The following is a 19938-nucleotide window of genomic DNA, read 5'->3' as shown; positions in this document are numbered from 1 at the left end:
TTTTTTTTTCTTTTTGCTTGTAGAAATTGGGCCTTAATGCTGGAATATGCAACTTTTATATTAAAAAGAAAGTTTATTTGTTAAAACCTTTACTATATAATACGAATCTGTGAAAAAAATCAAGCTCCTCTGCCGACACCCAGTGCTAGCTACAGAAATACATAGCTCTGTCAGAAACAACCAATCAGAGCCAGGAGGACGGTCGCAGTCAATCATCCTTGTGTGCACATCGCTCAGAGCCTGTCATAGTCACTCAGGCTAGTTAGCATGGCCACCTATGACGGTGGATAAATGGTGTAAAGATAAATTGTTTCTCTGCAATCATCACATAAAGCAATGGTGAATTTTAAAATGGTTGTATTTGTATTTCCTTTGAAGTTCCGTCAGGAGTACTTGGACACCTTGTACCGATATGCCAAGTTCCAGTACGAGTGCGGGAACTACTCCGGCGCCGCCGAGTACCTCTACTTCTTCCGTGTCTTGGTGAGCTTCCAGCTTTTATCGCACACATTTACATTTACACGGTCGTTTCTAGTGTCACCTCTCTGTTGTTCTCAAATATGAACATCAGTTTCTCCAACTTCACTCATCTTTGTAGGAGCAAAACTGATGTTATTCCATCATCAATTGAAAAACAATGCAAAATATAGTCGGCAAAGTATAAAACCAGAACAATATAAAATGTATTTGCTGAATAAGAATTTATCTTTACAAACTTTAGTGCCCTCAGAAAGGCATTGATGAATTTTCGAGATTCTGTCAGATGTGAGCGCTTCCACAGGAGAGGACGTCAGGACTTGGAAAAGCTCAAGTTATTGCCTCTTTAATTCCCTCCACATCTTCTATATCAAGCGCAGGCTGTTGTGGTACTTGAGTTGGATCTTTTATTGGGCCAAATGATCAGCGGCAGGCTGCATAATCTGTCTGTACTCTTCTCATGGGGCGGGGCCCTGCCAGACAGCTTATTGATTTCAGAGCTGTGGCCAGAGAGTCCCCAGTCACGACTCCCAAGCTTCTCTGCTTAGTTATGCAAGACACTTTATACTTGGCTGCCAGTGTTAGAGGCAGTTTACAAGAGGCTGCAGAGGGTTATGTGATTGAGAAACGGCATTAAAGTCATTAATATAGTCAAAGATGAGTGAAGCTTGACTAATGAGTGAGTGGAACTGAATCCAGCTTTACTTCCAGTCTCAAAACACACACCTGCAGTTGTTTTTGTTCAATAAAGTTTGAATGATTGCTCTGTTTTGACATGACTCATTGATGGGTCAGGCTGACGCATATTTCAGTTCAGTCCTAGTTAATTGTGTACAGATGACACTTTAGAAAATAAAGGTTTCTCTGTATAGGGTTGTGACTAACAAGTATTTTAGTAATTGATTATTCTGATAATTAATCAGAGGAAAAAATTCACTGCAGATTTTTCATTTAACCTCTTAAGTTCATTTTATTTAATGTAAAAAAAATATAAGTAAGCAAATGATGTAATTACATTTTTAGTAGAAAAATTAACTTTTTATTAACTAAAATGTAATACCGTAGCATTCTTTTAATGTACCCTAGATCATTTCTAGCAAGTGGTTCATCTGCAGCTAAACACAGTATTTCAACATATGAAAAGCTCAACCCTTTGTGCTTCACTTAACATCAATGCTGCAATGATACATCAATACTCTGGTGATTATTATTATTTATTTATTTTGTGATTAACCAGTTAATAATTGCCTAGCAGGAGATTCTCTTTCCATATTTTGAATCAGATGAAGCTGAACATTTGCCACTAGTGGAACTCTGGGTAAAAGATACTCAAAGGTTTTTGTTCATTTTAAATACAAAATGTATGTACTTTTTGTACAGTTTTTGCTTAATTACTGCTCTGATCATGTTGTTCTTTTAGCGAATCTCTATGCTCCACTTGATTATTATTCAACTGTTAAAATAGTTGACAATTATGTCAATAATCAGTTAATCACTATGAATCCAATTAATTGTTTCATATAGAGTACAGTTCCATAGTGAGTATTGTGACCAAACAGTCTTTTAAAAACATTCTCCTGACTAATAGATGTTTGCTTTTAAATTTAGTACAATTTGAATAACTATTGTTTGTGCAAACAAAGCAGCTCCCAGACAAGGAAGGTGCAGCAGTCTCTCTTTGACTGCAATCATTATTATAGGAGATACAATAATCTCAGTCCCTTGGCAATTCAAGTTGTAGCAATAACCTTAGATAAAGTTTAATTCCTAATGGCTTTGGTTTTTCTTCACACTGAAGTGGCTTCTGATATATTTTAGGGTTGCTTTCTCTACAAATAGGTTATTTATTTATTTATTTGAATGTGAACTTTGTGATGCAGCGTCAAGTGTGAGGAAGTTTTAACTCTGCTAAAGGTCCTTTAATGACCAGTGCAACCAGCCTGCATAACTGCTGGTTTCCAAATGTCATCCAGTTGTCCGCTGCGTTCGGTTTGACTTTGGTTCAGCATTTAGCTTTGTGGGAAAGAAGAACGCTCAAGCCAAACCCAGGCCTGAAAGAATTGGCAGCCATAACGTCAACATTTATTTTCTTTTTCCTCCAAAACAGTGATAAAACAAATTTGTTTGAATTAAGATTCACTTCTGCACTATCCCTCATCTTTTTTTTTTTTTTACGTCATTGATGTCTGGCTTGTCGTGAAAGGTCTCTTCTCGGAAACTTGGCCGCTCCCCTAAAAACAGTGGATCTGTTTATTTATCTCTCCACCGTACCACATTCATGGCGACAAGTCATTTGTACAAGAGGAGAAAAACCCGTTAAAAAAAGTGCCCAAAACCCCCTTGCAAAAGTTATGTCAAACTGTTCCTCCAGCAGTTGTTTGTGGCTCTCCGGCTCATTCTAAACAAACCAAAATTGCTCTAATTGAGCTCAGTCGCTCAAAGTCTAGCGTAGACTTAAAGAAAATCTCTTACCCCACAGTCGGTCGGACCCCTGGTGTAAAGTTCAGGCCAGGATCGGGCTCTGTAACTAGATCTTTTGTTGGCTAAACTTGACAATGCGGCAGGCTTTTCAGGCGAACGGAAAAGGTAGAAATGGATTTCATTAGTCAGTGTATGGCTCTTTTTGTGGACCTCCCATCCTCACAAGCCCCTTGTCTGTGTTCCCCTCCACCATCTCCCTCTTACCCCGCAACCAGACCTCCTCCATGGGGAGAGGTGAGGCTCCATAAAGTCATTTAACGTGGGAAACCCAGTCAATTAAACGAAGCAAGCCAGCCTTGCAAAATCCATGCCTCAGGTCTTGTTACAGTGCGGCCCAGGCCCCCGAAAAGAGCAACTTATTCATATCATCACTTAATGCAGGGATTGGATGTTAAGAATAAAGATTGGGTGTCCCGCCTGAACCCCAGCACAGTAAATTTATTGTTGCTGGTCAGTCAGGGAAAATGTGCCCATTTCACAAACCCAGTGGAAACTTAAGGTAACTGCTGGAAAAACCCAGGTATTGAGACTTTTGTAGCGTGGCCACTAGTAAAAAAGCCGGACTCTGTGTGTGTGTGTGTGTGGAGAAAGCTGCCATAATGACCTGGAGGTCAGCCAAATGTAGCAGGCAGGGACTTCCAGAAGAGAGGGGGGAAAAAAATAAAAGGAAACAAAATAAAACACTTCTACAGATGAAACCCTGACCTCTACTCTAAAGCCAGAGTGGCAATGTGTTTCCTTTGTGTTTCCATGAGTGTTTCATTCAAACTGATGTATCAGAATTATTCAACCACTTCAAGTGGCTGCATCTGTGTTGTTTTTTTTCTTTTCATAATTGATGCACGGGGGGGTGTGGTCAGTTTCTCTGGACACTCAGCAGACATCCACCCTCACTTCCTGCTTGACTCATGTCATCAGCGTTGGCTGTCTGATGTTACCACGGACTAATGTGAGTCTGAGTTTCCCATGAGCCTTGGGGTGCAGCCCAACGTCCACTAACAGCTGAGGATCAGAGGGCTTTTTGCAACCTGCGTTTCATTACCTGCTTCTCCTTTTGTTTGTTTTGGGCCGTTCTGGAAATCACAAATGTTAACCTGCAACATGTTTGAGAGTAATTATCCTCTCAGAGATGTCCCCGTCCGAGCCGGGTCAGGTTTCAGTCTAATTAACCCACGATGAGAAGAAGATTGACTAGATTGATTGAGGATAATGCTGAAAATTGTGTTATTGTCCGAGCTGAGCTAAAAGTGACAAGCAACAAAACTGCAATCTTTGTTTAAAACTTTTTCTTTTTTCTTTTTTTCTTTTTTTTTTTTTTTTTACAATATATTGAGTTCTTGCTTATTCTACTTGCCACCAGCAACCCCCCGCCCCCCCCCCAAAAAAAAAAAAAACTTATTTTAATGAAATAAACACATTTAGTTTCTTCCTGAATGTGACTAGGAAGAGAGTTTCTTGATCACCTTGAGTTATCTGCTGTTTCATAATATGACAGTATTGATATAAAAACATGTAGAATCAGCTGCTTGCTTTTATTTGAAACATAAAACCCCAAAATACAACAATCTGAATTATCTTAGTAATCAGTTATTCTATCAATTATTCTGATAATTAATTGATTAATTGGATTTAAAAAAAATACACATTCTGCAGATCTTTCATTTAACCACTTCAGCGTTTTTGTACAAAATTAGGAATGCATTAAAAGTTTCAAATAAACGAATAATTCAGTTCTTTTTTCACTAAGAAAAACATTTTGTTACCTGAAATGCAAAAAAGTATTCCTTTAGTGATGATTTGTAGCAAATAATGCTTCAGCAGCAAAACAAATTATAAAATCAGCATCTGAAAAGCTCAGCTCTTTCTGCTCCACTTTGCATCACAACAGTATTGAGCTAATTTGTTATGAGATTTTTAATAGATTTTTTTCTTTTTCTTTTGTAAAAATCTAAAACTGCCACTGGAGGAGTTTTAGGTAGAGCATAGAGGAAGAAGGTTTTCATTTTTTAATGTAATATGTACATAATTTTTGCACAGTTCTGATTTAATCACTGCTCTGGCTGCCTTGATCTCTCGGCAAATGGCCTTTTTTAGAGACCATACAACAATTAACGATTACTTGACTATTAAATTACTATTTCAACAATCGATTAATCACGATTAATCGATTAAGCCCTAATCTGAAATATTAATCACAATAAGTAAATGCCTACTGGATTTTGCTCTCGGCTAAATCGTGCTCACCACCTAAAATATTCTAGATTTTTGCCATTCTGCCCTGTGAAGAGTAACAACATTAGCTCATCTCAGCTGATGGCAGTGTAATGTGTCGGGTAGCTGGTTCTTCTTTAAGTTTCAAAGTCAGTGTTTCACATGAACAGAAATATTTTTCCAACACCTACATTTGTTGAATGGAAAAAACACACAAACACCTTTTAGCATTTATTTTCTAGCAGCCTGTCATGATCTGTTGGTCTTTACTGTCGAGTTCTGTTCTGCATCATCTAACATGTTTAGCACACAGACTACTCCTAGATCCTATAAACACTGTTTGTTTGTTTGTTTGTTTGTTTGTTTGTTTGTTGCCGAACCGTATTTTCTCCATTGCTGTGATTCATCACTTTTTTTTCTTTTTCTTTTTTAACAAGCGTACAACGTCAACTTGTTCCCCCCCAGGTGCCGTCTACAGACAGGAATGCCCTGAACTCGCTGTGGGGCAAGCTGGCCTCTGAGATCCTGATGCAGAACTGGGAGGCAGCCATGGAGGACCTGACCCGCCTGAGAGAGACTATTGATAACAACGTAAATGCCCCACTTCTCAGAATTTGATACCGCATTTAGATTCCCTTACATAGACTCCCATATTGACATTTCACTTGCAGAACAGCTCTGCTGTGGCATTTTATTTCTTACCACCGGCTCTCATCTGAGTACTTAAGAACTTGGATCCCTGTATGAAGGCGTTGTTGGTGTTTAATTGCCATTTAGAGGGCAAGCACACAAGATTTCGTTCTCCTTGTATCTCACTGGAGAAGGAGTTTTAAATCTTGCATATTTGTGTTTATCAGCTTTTTTTTTTTTTTTGTGTATGTTTTTGTGAGATTTTTCTGGTCTGGTCTTGTTCAGTCGGTGAGCTCGCCTCTCCAGTCTCTCCAGCAGCGGACATGGCTCATTCACTGGTCGCTCTTCGTCTTCTTCAACCACCCCAAGGGCAGAGACAACATCATTGACCTGTTTCTTTACCAACCACAGTAAGTACAATTCCTTCTCCAGCTAAGTTTGTTTCAGTTGCATTAAAGCCCCCCAACAATGGCAAACTGTTGAGTCTAAATGCATTTCCATTATGTAATGGAAACTTAAATTTGATTGGCCCTTTTTTAAATTGGACCAAAAGTGGATGTGGTTTGTAAGAATCACCTCCGTTTACAAAAAAATCTGTCTTGCTGTTTAACAAAACAACAACACATTTTACGAACGCCTTGCATCACCGGTTTTTGAACGAAGTCACACGTGGTTTTTATGTTTCAAACTGCGAAGTATTAAAAATAACAGCTCTTCTGTTTTTGTTAACGGGATGTCGTCTTTTTTTAAAAAAAACTATTTTTTAATGTAGAGTAAACTATTTGCTTTAATAACACATTTTCTGGGTGCCGGGCTTCTCCATGAACTCTGCTGCTATTTTTAAAGTGGTTTCAGAAGTGTGTGTATTTTCCGTGTGGTCTGTTTACTCTCCAAGTGGAGAAGCGGGCCATGTGTATCGCAGATCGGAAACTTTACACAGCGCGTTAAAATTTGCACGCCGCCTATTTTGATGTCTTCGCCTCCCCCCTCCTACTCACCCCCCCTACCCCACCACCACCACCACCCCCGTCCGATCTGATTGAAGGCTTGTATAATTGTACAGATGATTGGGCTGCACAGACTGTATGACCGAAGACCACAACACAGCACGCTCGAATGTCTGGTTCCCTGAATTTTTTGCTCAGTTTTTAATTTTATTGCAGATGATTAAGGAGGCCTGCCCAATAATTACTCATGAAACGCTCACCCAGCCATCTGTTTTGGACAAACTGAGGTAGTTTTGTGTGCCTTGCGTTTTCACAGTGTAGAAACCCCATGTTTTCCCCGCTGAGGCTTGGCTCGGCTCTTGTTTCCCATCTCTTGACCAGCACTTCCTTTGGCTGCAGTCGGTGACCAGCGGCTGGGTTCAGCTTCACATCTGACCTCCCTTACCCCTGCAGTCAGCAGATGTTTGTCCTAAGCCTTGTTTATCCACTATTGACAGACGCCGTGGGCCGCTGGAGAAAGAAAGATGTTCAGTGAAGCATTATTATTATTATCCAGGTGCTGAATGGGCAAATATCAAATATATCCAGTGACTTCTGCATTTAGGCTACATTTCACCAAAACATTGCTTCAGTTTGACCTAATAAATCTCCAGAAATAAAAAGTAGGGCTAAAATGAGTAGTGTGATTAATTGTGATCACTGAAATAATTGGCAACTAATTTAGTAAGCGATTAATCGTTAACTGGAGGATATAGACTAAAAAAAGGCAGTTTTCTGAAAGAACCACATATTTGGATGAGTAATTAAACCAAAACTGTACAAAAAATAATATACATTTTGTATAAGATGAATACAAAGTGACACTTTATTTGAAGGTGTGTGCATAAGACTGACATGACAGTGTCATAAACATAACACCTGTGAATGTTTGACTGTTATTATTTGGCAAACAATGACATTGTTAATGCAAAGTTGACACTTTTAATGGACTTTTAATGCAAGTTTTAATGCAGCGTTGCATTAAAGTGTCATTATTTACAGAATGATGCAAAGTTGACACTTTTAACGCAAGAAAATAGAGAGAAGGACATCTACATTGAGGACTATTGGGCTCGACAAATGACAGCTACCGGACAAAGCCATTGCCTCTTGAGGTGAAACCCAACGCACAGACAGTGACAAATGAACAGTTTTCAACTTTCTCTTATTGCATTGCAAGCTCCCGCGTCACGTCTGTGTACGAGGTTGAAATTTCATGTGCACAAATTTCGCCAGTCGCTTGGTTGGGTGAGAACATGCGACTGCCGCTTCAAATTCTGTCAGAAATGAATGGGTCTGAACTGAAGAGTGTCTCCTTCACAGCGACATGCCACTCTGCCCCTCTGCCCCTCATTTGACTCTGGTTTTTCCAGATTATGAATCCTAACGACCGTGGATATGTCTTTTAATCTACACTTCAAAAACGGCCTAAAAAGGACCGAGAGCTATAATTTTTTTTAAATTTTGACATAAAAATTGTGTAGACTCTCTCATTTTAAGACTCTTGAGATAATTGTTGTTATTGGGGGCGGGGGCCCCCTCTGGAGTGAGTAGGTGCAAGTTAATCAAGGCCACAGCATGAAGCGTTGTGGTTGGCTCCAGAGAGGAGGAGGGAGCCCTCCCAAAACCCGACCAATGAAAGGCTTCGCAGAGGAACCCGCTGCTGGCATCACAGCTGCCACAGGTTCCCTGTCCCTTTCATTGATTCGCCTAATTAAACTGTTGTCAGTACCGCTTTTCTGAGCGCCATGTGTTTTCTCCAGCCGTTGCTATAGGGAGACCCACTCGGCTTCCTCTCTTCTAAATTGATGTGGTCGCTGAGGTTTGAGTTCAAAGTTACCCTGTTACAGACTAGCTTAGACGATACAGGTGATGTGAGTTTATGACAGTTTGGACTGGGAAAACCAAGGGATGTGTGTGTTTAGTTTTTTTTTTTTTTTTTTTTTTTTTTTTTTTTTGCCAACAGCACCATGACTCCAGAGCGGGCGTGGGATTAGAATCAGCCTGTAACAACATTGTGTACCTTGTGTTCAGCCCTTAGCAAGTTGACCTGTGGTTGGAGCATCAGTCCCTGATGGATAGAGTTTCAGCTACTGGGCACGTCTGTGCTCACTGATCTATATCTTCTTGCCAGGGTTTCCTCTTCCTCCCCTCTCCTCCTCCTCCTTTTCGCTCTCAGGACTCTAATGAAAGAGACAGCTTAAAGCTGGAGCCCATGTGCAGAAATGCAGGTCCTGTTGGGACATTTATCTGTTTAGCTGCAAGGGCTTTTTCATAAGTCAAAATGCCAAGGGCCCGAGAGGCAGCCAGAGCGTTATATTATGTGTCTCTCTGTAAAGATCATGTCTTTGCTTACATTGCTCTAATAAGTGATTACTTGAAACTCCCTCCCACCTCCCCAGATACCTCAATGCGATCCAGACTATGTGCCCCCACATCCTGCGTTACCTGACCACCGCGGTCATTACCAACAAGGATGTCCGGAAGCGCCGGCAGGTTCTGAAGGATTTGGTGAAAGTCATACAGCAGGTAAGAACTTGGTTACACTGAGACTTTATTTTGTTTAATTCAACTTATTAAAAAAAATAAATAAAAGCGGTCACTAGGTGTGCACAGATTGCAGTTTTCTGGCCGATTGTCGATCTTTAAAATGTTTGAGCCGGCCACATCTGGCCAATACCGATTTTCTTTTTTTTTTTTTGGTTGAAAAGTTGCTAAATATAGAAACATAGTCGTAAAGTTTGGAACTGGTAAGATCGGTTTCTTATGTAAGTGCCGGCTGATTGGCGATCTTTGATAATTGAGGAAATCAGGGAGGATTTATCAGTCCACCTTTAGTCGTAACAGTAATTAGGTTGTGAAAAATGGTTCAACCAAAGCTTCCTTTTAGAGTGCAGTGGGCATTTATTGGAAATTGGGCTCAGATGAAGCTTAATGTTCTCTTTGTCAAAGTTACTTCTTTAGAGACTCAAAATGAATTTGGCCAAACATGTAAAAACAACACATCTTTCATTTGTTCAGTCAGTACAATTGTATAACAATGATAAAGAAACTGACCAAAATAAAAGGTTCGTTAAACATGTAAAAATAAACAGCAGCAATCTGTAAAAATAGCTCAGAAAGTACAATTATTAATTCTAAATGTAATGTAAAATAAATGAAAAAGCATGACATCACTCAGCACAAAGCATAGAATTAGGCTGAATAGACTTGATCTTCTATTGGCGCCAAAACCTGATCTAGAATTTTTGTCAAGGTCAGAATCGATACAGATGTTTATATCGGATTGGTGCATCTCTCATATTGTTGTTCTAAATATGTCGATTTTACATAATTTAGATGTAAAAACTGTCAAATCCATCCCTCATTTTTCCACCAACGTTGACACTTGGTGGTAGTTTTTTAGTTGATGGGATCCGAATAATTTTGCAAGGCACTACACCTTTGCACGTGAAAGCCTCGCAACTGTTCTTACCATTTCTAAACTTCATGACAAAAGTAAACATAAACACCCCAACCGTTCTCCATTAAATTTTATTTCTTTTTTTAGGAGTCGTACACCTACAAAGACCCAATTACCGAGTTTGTGGAGTGCCTCTACGTGAACTTCGACTTCGACAGTGCCCAAAAGAAACTCAGGGAGTGCGAGTCTGTAAGTAAACTGCCTCCACGACGTAACAGGCTTCATTCATTTCAGCTGCTCGTTCCTGAAACACCAGCAGCACTCGGCCTCTGTCTCTCTCTCTCTCTCTCTCTCCATCTCTACCCTCTTCGGAAGTCTCGATTTGTCGGTCACCCCGTGAACCTTCTCACAGGCCATTGCAGTAAACACCACTAACAGTCATGTGACCTCGTCTGACCCCCTCCACCTCCAACCCCATTCAATGCAGGGTCATTACTGAACAGTAGGAGTCTGTACGCCGTATCTCACCGTCTCATATAGAAGCCTCTGGATGCTGCATGACTCAGGCTTCAGTCAGATTTTACTACGGCCTGTAATTGACCCATCAGGCCGGTTGTTAACAGTAAAAGCTTTATAAGCAAAAGTCTCCGCAGAGGCGTGCAGACACTTGTTTTAGGGGGGGGAGATCTGTCATTGCGCTGCTATTTAGGGAGTTTCAACTCTTGCTTCATAAAAGCTGGATGTAACTACAGAACCTGAAAATAGAGTTGGTAGTACGCAGTGAAAGGGTTTGGATGTTTGCAGAACTAAACACTTGCAGGACAGCATTACGGTGAACATGTAGGGAGTTTTAGAGCTCAAACAAACATTTCATGCTTTAAATTTTGTCATTTATTTTATCTATGTAAAAAATGAAAAAACACCTGGAACTTGGTCTGAAATAATGGCTAAAAAAAGTTATCTCTTTAAGCTAAAATGCTCTAAAAACAGCATTGAACGTTTACAATGGTTGGTTTTACATTCAAACCATACCCAGAAGTATTTTAGCTCTCAAAGGGTCTGAGCTGCTCCTCCCACCACGTGTTGCATATTTGCAGCTGGTTCCAAATCCATATGCATCACTTAAAACAAAACAAAACAAAACAAAAAACAAGCCTGACTTAACTGATGGCCGAGCAGCTCTTATCTGTAAAGCTAATGATAATATGAAACATATGCAACGTTTTAAAGAAGCAAATCATTCCGTCTTTGATGCAACATCAGGTTTTTGATCTTTGTAAAATGTAACTGGTGGACTTTAGTCCAAATCTAACAGGATTACAGCACCACGGTTGCAGAGCCATTTTTGTAAAATGTATACTTGAGAACATTGAGATTTGACATCTGTAGGGTGTCCACCTAAAGAACAGCTCATATTACATTGTTTGAAACTCAAGCTAGCATTCAAAGCAAAATAAATTTCACGTTTTTCTGCCGTAAAGTATTTTCTGAGTACAGATTTGTACTTTATGAAGCTATAAACTAAGCCAACGGTCTAATTTCAACTGATGTTTTTTTTTAAGTCAGTACAATATTATTTCTGGTCATTTAAGAGATCTTAAGGTTCTCTCTTTGCAAGCTTTGCACTTCTTTTAAAATGAAGCTACATGTCTGTAACGCGCTCTGTTGTTTCACACTACAACACTCCAAACATGAGTCCCTCTTTATTTTCTCTGTTTTTTCTCTCATACCCAAACTAGCGAAGGGGGCCATGTTGCACAGCAGTGTTCTTTCACGCATGCAGTTAGCATCGTGCTAACAGCAGATTGACGATAACTGCTGTTTGTTTGGAAATATTGGTGCATGCATTGCCTCCTTCTTCTCACCAACTCATCTCTGACTTATCGTTCCTATTGGTGGACCAACATCAGCTTCTTCTTTGTTTCTTTTATCATTATTATTATTATTATTACACTTTGCACTAGAAAGGAGAAAATGGGCTTGAACTTACTGGATGAAAGCTTTTCTGGCTCGGCTTGAAAGAGTTGAGCGAAAGTGTCTCAGCCGACTCCCAACTGCGGGATCAAAAACACATAGTGCGAATCATAAACTTTAACCATGTTTAATCGTCACAATAAAAACTGAATTTCATAAAAGATGACACATCAATTTTGCCTCCAACGAATCATGCAAATTGGAAACGTTTGATCTCCACTTTTTTAACAGTCGTTTGGCAATTTGTTATATTGAGACTTCATGTCCAGCAGGAGACAATTACAGGTGCTGGCTACATGAATAGGCCAAAATCGTAACCAATGCTGTAATTTAATATCTCGTTTGTGCAATTTTATGAATGTTTCTCTGCGTTGTTATATTCTGGCTTTCTTAGACTGATGGGATTTACAGCGTAAGTAGGAACAGTTCAGACTGAGGCTTTTTATTTATCCCTTTAGCTAATGAAGCTCCTGAATGAAACAAACCTGACTTGATTAAATCCTCCAAAGCTCCTCCACCACTGGAAGAGATTCTCACAGTAACCTTATATAAAGACACCATAATATCACACATCATAAATGAGATTTAAAACGGAGATGTGGAATGTGACCTGACTGCTTTGATTGGAAACATCCATTTATCTATCATTCCATTAATTATTTTCACTTACTATTAATTGACTTTTGATCATGTCAGTTTGATCAAAGGTCAAACTGGTGCCTTATTTTTTTTTGATACAGGGAATAAAGTAAAAAAAAAATGAACTAAGCACTCCAAAACACACTGTAATAACTGTAGTTTTATTTATTAAACACTTTCATCACACCAGCTGACGACAAGAAGTAGGGGAAAGTCACGCTGTGTTCTTTAGTTTCAATAGAAATGTGTAAAACGTCTTTCTTGAGAACATTTATTAACATTAAAGCAACTTAAAACTGTGCAAGGCTGATTAAAAAAGTGTAATTAGATTAACTGCCCTCTAGCACTGCGGTTAATCACTATGCTTAACTTTTATAAGCTTGAAATGGAAATGTTTTGTCTCAAACCAAATTGTCAGAAGATTCTCAATCTTCCAGATTTTGATGTTCAGGAAGTCATTTTGTTTCAAACGTTATGGTATAAATGTTAACTATAAGCTGCATGTGCTTCCATGGAAGGACAATTTCCTGTTGCAAAATGTACATGCTACCCTGGTTTTATCCAAGCTTCAATCTGGGTGATTGTTTTTTAAGGGAAAGTTTCCTCTGGACACACCACTTTGACTCTCCTCGCTCAACTTTTCACTCGAGTTTGCGACTCCACATCGTTGACCACAGTAACAGACTCGACACGTGTGAGGCAACGTCACTCTCGTCATTCCCTATGGAATGAATGAGCTAAGTAGGATACTTAGCTGTAAGTAGGATACTTAGCTGTTCAAAGTTGATCTCCTGCCCTCCTCCATTCATGCAACCGGCAACATTTGTGCATGTGAAATTTGGAGCTTGTGCACACACGGGCTTTCGACGCAAGACAAGACAGCTGAAAAATTTTCAACTTTTGTCACTCTCGCAACTTTCGCCATCGCATTCCTTGTGTTGGGTTCAACTCAAGTGGCGGAAAACATTCACCGTTCGTTGTGGTAGCCCTTCGCCAGAGAAAGACTTTTAGGTCAGCATAGGTAATTTAATTAATAGACATTATGTAAATATTAACACGTTGAACTTTTCAGATCACTTTTGTTGACAGCCCTAGTTTGAAACACGCTTTTTTAAATATACTTTGGTATATGTTAAATGACAAAGCATAAAGTTGAGTTTAATTCATCAAAGACGTATGACGTATGTCACCATTTTGCTAGGGAAGAAATATTATCTTAAAGCCTGTCCACAAGATGAAAACAGCATTGGATTTCAGCTAAATTCTTTTTTTAATCCTAGGCCTTGTTAAGTACTTGCAAGCATTTTTTTTGGTTTCGCTGTTAACAATTGATGGACATTCTAAAATGCCTCTGGGGTCAAAAACCAAGTCATTCCATGTCCTTTTAACAGTGGCTTTCCCTAAATAACGCCGGTTCAGAAGCTGGTCTTGCAGCGTGTGTGTGGTGAGGAAAAATGGTTCGAGGTATTTTATCAAAATCGACTTGTTTGAAGTCAGCAAAGCAGCTGGTCTGCCCTCAGAAATACACATGCAGGCTTCTCAAGAATAAACAGGTTGCTTCAAAGGGAGAAGGGATGTTTCACAGACAGTGGCAATTGGGGTAAATGGATACTCCACTCGCTTGAGTTTTCCTAACAGTGCATCAATTTAGAGCCATCGAGAGCATCTCTGTTTGTAAGTTCCCCTCACAGCCAGATGCCGATATTGTTTTTCAGCTGTCCCGCTGTAAGTTTGCTGAACTTTATAAAAGTGCTTTTAAATGAGGAAATTAGCCTGCGTTAAACGATCCTATTTAGGCCTCGCAGGTTTTCTTTCAGATCCGTACCCACTCTGCCCGCATCTCGAATCACTGTCAGATGTGAGATGCCTTCATGTCCAAGAACGAAAAAGCGTAGAGCGACGTACAGCGAGGCCCGCAGATTGCGCACAAAGGGGCTCTTCAGCCCATTTCAGAATTTGTTTGAGCTTTGTGGTCTGAAACCCCAGATGACAATAATTAGGGTACTTAGCTGTTCAAAGTTTATCAACCGTAGATAAGCATTGATGTAGCTGAAGAATGCGTCGGCCGATAGCACCGTGCAGTTTGGATTCATTCGACCAGAACCCTGGGTTAGATAACAACTTCTTAGGCTTAAGAAAACAAAGAGGCAGTAATTCTTAAATAACTTTTTTTAAAGTTGGGAAGTCTGTGCTGCAAAATGGTTCTCTGTGGAGAGCTGGAATGCAACAGGCACTGAGAAATTTCACACAGTTGTACCTCTGGGGCCACAGCTGGGTCATGAACAGTTACAGTAGAACAAAGCACTTGAATTGGTCTCATGCAAAAAAAAAAAAAAAAAAAATGTCAACAAGTTCAAGCAAGACTGTATTTCTTACCTCATCTAAGCACAAGTAATGGATTCAGTGAAGGAGTGGTCTGTGTGCGGTACATTTAGGAGGCCCTGCAGGTTTTAGATGGTGATTGCCGTCTGGTTGGTAAGCTTTGAGCAACAGACACTCTTGACATATGTCCAGCAAGGTTTCCCCCAGAAAACCTGCTAAGCCTTGTGGTAGGGGCGCTAGGCTAGTCCACCAGTGACCCACTGTCTTTTTGTGTTAAAAAAAATGTTACATTCTAAAAATTCAGAGATCTGCAAGTCGGCATCATAATTTGGAAATAATACCATGAGGACAACACAACACAACAGGCAGGTGCAGGAATAGCTCAACTGGTGTGCACCCTCTTGTGCCCATTTCAGTGCACCAGCTACAAGCCTAGCTTAAACTGTCTATGTTGTCAACATTAGTGGTATATAAAAACCACATTTAAATTAAAGAAATGATGCTTAGCCTTGTGGCAAGCTAAGCGTGGTGGCCTGCCAGGCTTATAATACACTGGAGGAAAATCCTTGTCTCTGCACAGACGGCAACTTTTTTTTTTAAATTAACATTTCATCTCTGATATCACACCGTTATTAGTAGAGTTACCCCAATACATTGGCCCCGATTTCCTTAATTTTGGGAGACCAGAAAATGGTCGATACTTTTCGCTCTGCCAATAGAGAGGGCTGACTGACTGACCCGGCTACCAGGTCACATCGGCATTTGTGTGCGGCTAACCCACCCTGCTGTTGCCTATGTTCCCACAAGTCTGAACCCGAAGTGATCCACACCACTGAATCGCCATGCTGATAGACAAGAAAAATTTGTCATATTTTCCTGCAAAACACAGACGAACAGATTTTGGTCGCAAGACTTCAAGACCAAAAAAACAAAAATATATTTACACTCTTGACCAATGTGCAAGAGAAAAATACATCAACAAAATTGCTGCTATCGAGATCGATCCATATGAGACAGAGGACATGGCTTGTTTATTTTTGACCTAGCAACTCCATAGCAACTGTCATGATGGTTAACTACGGATACCTACCAAGATGGCTGTCAGCTACAAAGTTCTTGGAAGTGTCACATGTGAAGTCAAAACTGAATCCTGAAACTAATTGAAAAGGTGCTTCAACCAAGTGTTAAGTGTGAACACTTGTTTTTTTATATGTATTTTTTCTTTAATATAGTTTGAATTATAAAAATTATATATTTAGTTATTTTTTTAATTTGATCATTTTTTTTAAATTAATTTGCTCATTTTTACTGCATCATAAACTTGTATTTTAACAGAGCTTGGTACACTTTCTGAGATCAGGGATGTCACAATAACAAATTTTGCTATTGCGGTAAAGAGTAATATTGTTGTTTTGAGACCATTTTCAAATAATACAATAATGGTATAATAATGCAAGAACACTTTCTTAAAGATAAATCAGTAAACTTTAAATTCTAATGAACATTTAACACAGGAACTGGAAGACATTGTAAATATCCCAAATTAATAAACAAAATAATAGAAAAACAAATAAAATTAATTATGAAGCCTCTTTAGGCAAAAGTTTCTTTTGTAAAAAGAGCTTGTCGAGACCAAAGCACCAGACTGAAAACTTTTGTCATCCAGCTTTTGGTATAAAACAAGAAAATACAATAAGTCATGCAAATGGAAATTATTGAGCTTGTCCTAATTTATCATGCAATTAGTTGATTTATTTCTTATTGCGAAAGGCCTACCAGGAATTAGGATTTCTGTTTATTAGAGGAAACATTCGGCTTCCAAGTGTTGACATCCCTGCAGAACATTTTCCATCTACGTTTTGCTTTCTGCCTCACAGGTTCTCGTGAACGACTTCTTCCTGGTGGCTTGCCTGGAGGACTTCATCGAAAACGCCCGACTCTTCATCTTCGAGACATTCTGCAGAATCCACCAGTGCATTAGCATCAGGTTGGTCCCAGATAAACAGCATAAAGTCTTGCTTTGAACAGCAGCCATTTCTAAGAAAAAAAAAAGCGACAGGGACATCCGTTTTGTGGTAATTAGACGTTTGAGGTGGTCTGCATTGTGATTTGTCATATTTTTCCTGCAGACAAGTGTTTATTGCCCCCACCCCCAACACACACTCAACCATTCTGACCCCACACGTCTCTGGGATTAAAGCTGATGTGGTTTAACTGCTTCCAGGTCTCATCAGGTTTCTCAGCTGGCTTGACTTTGAAGACCACCTGTCCAAGGCCAAACTCTGACCGTTTTTGTTTTTTTACCCCCCACCCCAGAAAGAGGTCAAGGCTTAGACGGCTCCAGACGTTCCCAGCTGCTTCAGTGCTCGGAAACATTTCTAGCTCAAGTTTGTTGGTGTAAATGGAGGTTCTTCTTGCCTACGGTGTCCGCAGTTTTGAAACGGGGGTTTGGTTGCAACGAAATACAGTTGACCTTGGATGCTTCCCCAAAACCAAGAAATGTAGTAATTGCTAATTATAGCATTAGTGGAGAGAAAAGTAAAAAAGATTGTTTTTAATTGTCTGCAATTAGGAGAGATTATAGGATTTGGCTGCCGCCTTACATCAGATCTGGAAGCTGACTCGGGATAAAGACGCCATTCACCCGTCTTAGAAACGATTCCTCGTCTATATAAGGGAATTCAGTCTCGTATCGCACGGTTGTCCTGTAGTTATGTTCTGTTTAATTCTGCTCCTTGGATGGTTTAATTGACTGGGTTTCTTAGAAACGGCCTCCCAGACATGTAATTAACGCTAAAGATTTCAAAGGAAGGGTCTGCGTTTTTGTACACGCTGCGCAAACAAACAAAACAAAGAGGGGAGTTGATTACTTCCCCACACCCACTGCCCCACATAAAGATGATGGCATCGACTGCCGCGTCGAGCCTCGGAGGTCTGCTGTCAAGGTTGAACCGTGGAACATGATCGGGGCCCATCTAAATCTCCAGTTGCAGATCGTCTGGAATTGATTAGGAGCCCCGGTTCTTTTTTGGCAGACTTACTGCAATTGGATCCATTTTCTTGTTAAGGACCACAAAGGTTAGTGGTAACGCTGGAAGAGGAAGTCGAACGGCGATTCGCTTCGGCGTCCTCGGCTCTCCTCTTGTTGAGGTTTCCGACGCGGGAAACACAAATTAGGGGTCGTTCGAGGGAGTTCCGTGTTTACTTGCCGGGTGTTATGACGATGAGACGGGGGGAAAAAGCGTCTTTATTTTCTGACAGACGGCCGGATTGGCCAAGTCATTAGTTCTCTTCCCAAGTAGCTCTCTGCACCCAAGCGTTGATTTTAATGAATTTGTTGCCCCCCACACTCCCCACTTAATGAGGCGGTTTTTACAGCTGTTGGCTATGATGGTTTCACAAATACTTTGCCCACAGCTCGGACTGCCCCTTTTTTCCCCCCAAAAACCCAAAATACACCAGACATTGGCTTGATGAAGTTGTTTTATGCAATAAAGGTTTATGTGAAGTATTCTGTAGTCAGATAAAATGTATTTTGTCTAGACTTTTCGCTGTCCAAAGTGCATGTTTTCAATTTAGCCTTGTTTTCTTGCTTTATTTCCGTCGTCTTCCCAAGAACGTTTGAGTGGCAAGACTCTCTCTCGACCTCAAAGTGCTCACTTGTCTTGTGAGATTTTGAAGAAAAGCTTGAGATGTGATTATTTGGGGTTTAAAGGGGGGATAGGGAAGGGGAGGCTTCCCCACTTCATCTCTATTTGTACACAACAGCTCACTTGTAGTTTGAAGGATTAAAAAAAATTTTTTTGGGTGTTTTGGACGGAAACCCGGAGATCTTTTCCACCTCACAATTGAGTCATTAAAAAGACCACACAATGATTTTGTTTTTTTGTTGTTTTTTTCCTCCCTCCACCCAAAAAAAAGAGAAACTTTTTTTTTTATCCTAAGCCCCTCTATCACATGTTGCTGTTTAACAATGCATGCATTTTTAGAGCAGTTATGTTAAGGAGGGAGCCGCTTTGGTGAAGGATCCCCCACCACCACCACACATCCTCTAACCCAGTTAAGACCCCAATCCTGACCCCTCTCCTCAAGTGTGAGGCGGGTATTAAGATCCACAGGAGTCCCACCCAGCCTAAAGTGGAAGGCTCAGGAGCCAGAGAGCGCAAGGGGTCGAAGTGAAATTGATCTCTGCACCCCAGGGAACAAGATCATGGTTACGTAAAATAAAACCAGCCATGGAGGCTTTCGACTCGAGTCATCGGCCAAAGGATGTCAATAGTGTCGGTTCTGGAGATCCCACTCAACCCTTGTTCCCTCTCTTTCTTTTAAAGCTTCTATCCCCCTCCCGCTTAAGTGGGGTTGCTAACTGAGACAAAAAATGAAGAACCTCTGATCTGATGTACAAATGTGCTTCCGGGGACAAAAACATTGCCATTCTTGAGTTTTATAAATTAGATTAGAGAAGCCTAGACTGATCCGGGGCTCAGCCTGTGGGCCTTTTTCGGGGGGTAGGCAGGGGTTGGTGGTCCTGCGTTATGCTGCACAGAGCTCGTTGACAAGGGTTAGAGCTTAGCTTGAAGTCCCTGGTGAGGAAACCAGACCATGTTTGTTTTGATCAGCACATCTGACCTGGACTTGACTGACATGTGCCCCCAGTTACTTAAATTATCAAGCAAAACAGCCACACCACGGCTCTGCTGCAATCATTTAATCACTGCAGAACTGGAAGAAATGTCAGGGTTCATTCACATCCTCTTCCTCAGGTTACTTGATTGTGGAGAAGTAAGATAGAAAGATGGAGTTTTATTTATATAT

The 19938-nt window shown here is 40.3% G+C and overlaps 1 protein-coding gene and 1 long non-coding RNA gene across 2 annotated transcripts in view; one reads left to right on the top strand and one right to left on the bottom strand.

The window, feature by feature from the left end:
• eif3ea (eukaryotic translation initiation factor 3, subunit E, a) overlaps nt 1-19938 on the top strand; it is a 36358-nt gene that overhangs the window by 6750 nt on the left and 9670 nt on the right. Inside the window, exons 5-10 of the mRNA XM_008431949.2 lie at nt 379-483; nt 5635-5760; nt 6085-6209; nt 9188-9314; nt 10336-10437; nt 17001-17110. Coding sequence (XP_008430171.1) covers nt 379-483; nt 5635-5760; nt 6085-6209; nt 9188-9314; nt 10336-10437; nt 17001-17110 — 695 coding nt within the window. The remainder of the gene's footprint in view (nt 1-378; nt 484-5634; nt 5761-6084; nt 6210-9187; nt 9315-10335; nt 10438-17000; nt 17111-19938) is intronic.
• LOC103478257 (uncharacterized) overlaps nt 6887-19938 on the bottom strand; it is a 34843-nt gene continuing 21791 nt past the window's right edge. Inside the window, exons 2-3 of the long non-coding RNA XR_535762.2 lie at nt 12179-12242; nt 6887-7256 (exon numbers count right to left, since the gene is read on the bottom strand). This is a non-coding gene — a long non-coding RNA (uncharacterized LOC103478257). The remainder of the gene's footprint in view (nt 7257-12178; nt 12243-19938) is intronic.

This window comes from Poecilia reticulata, linkage group LG16 (genome assembly GCF_000633615.1).
Source record: "Poecilia reticulata strain Guanapo linkage group LG16, Guppy_female_1.0+MT, whole genome shotgun sequence".
Taxonomy (NCBI): Eukaryota; Metazoa; Chordata; class Actinopteri; order Cyprinodontiformes; family Poeciliidae; genus Poecilia; species Poecilia reticulata.
Note: the sequence above shows the minus strand (reverse complement) of the source record. Positions and strands in the feature narration are given on the sequence as shown.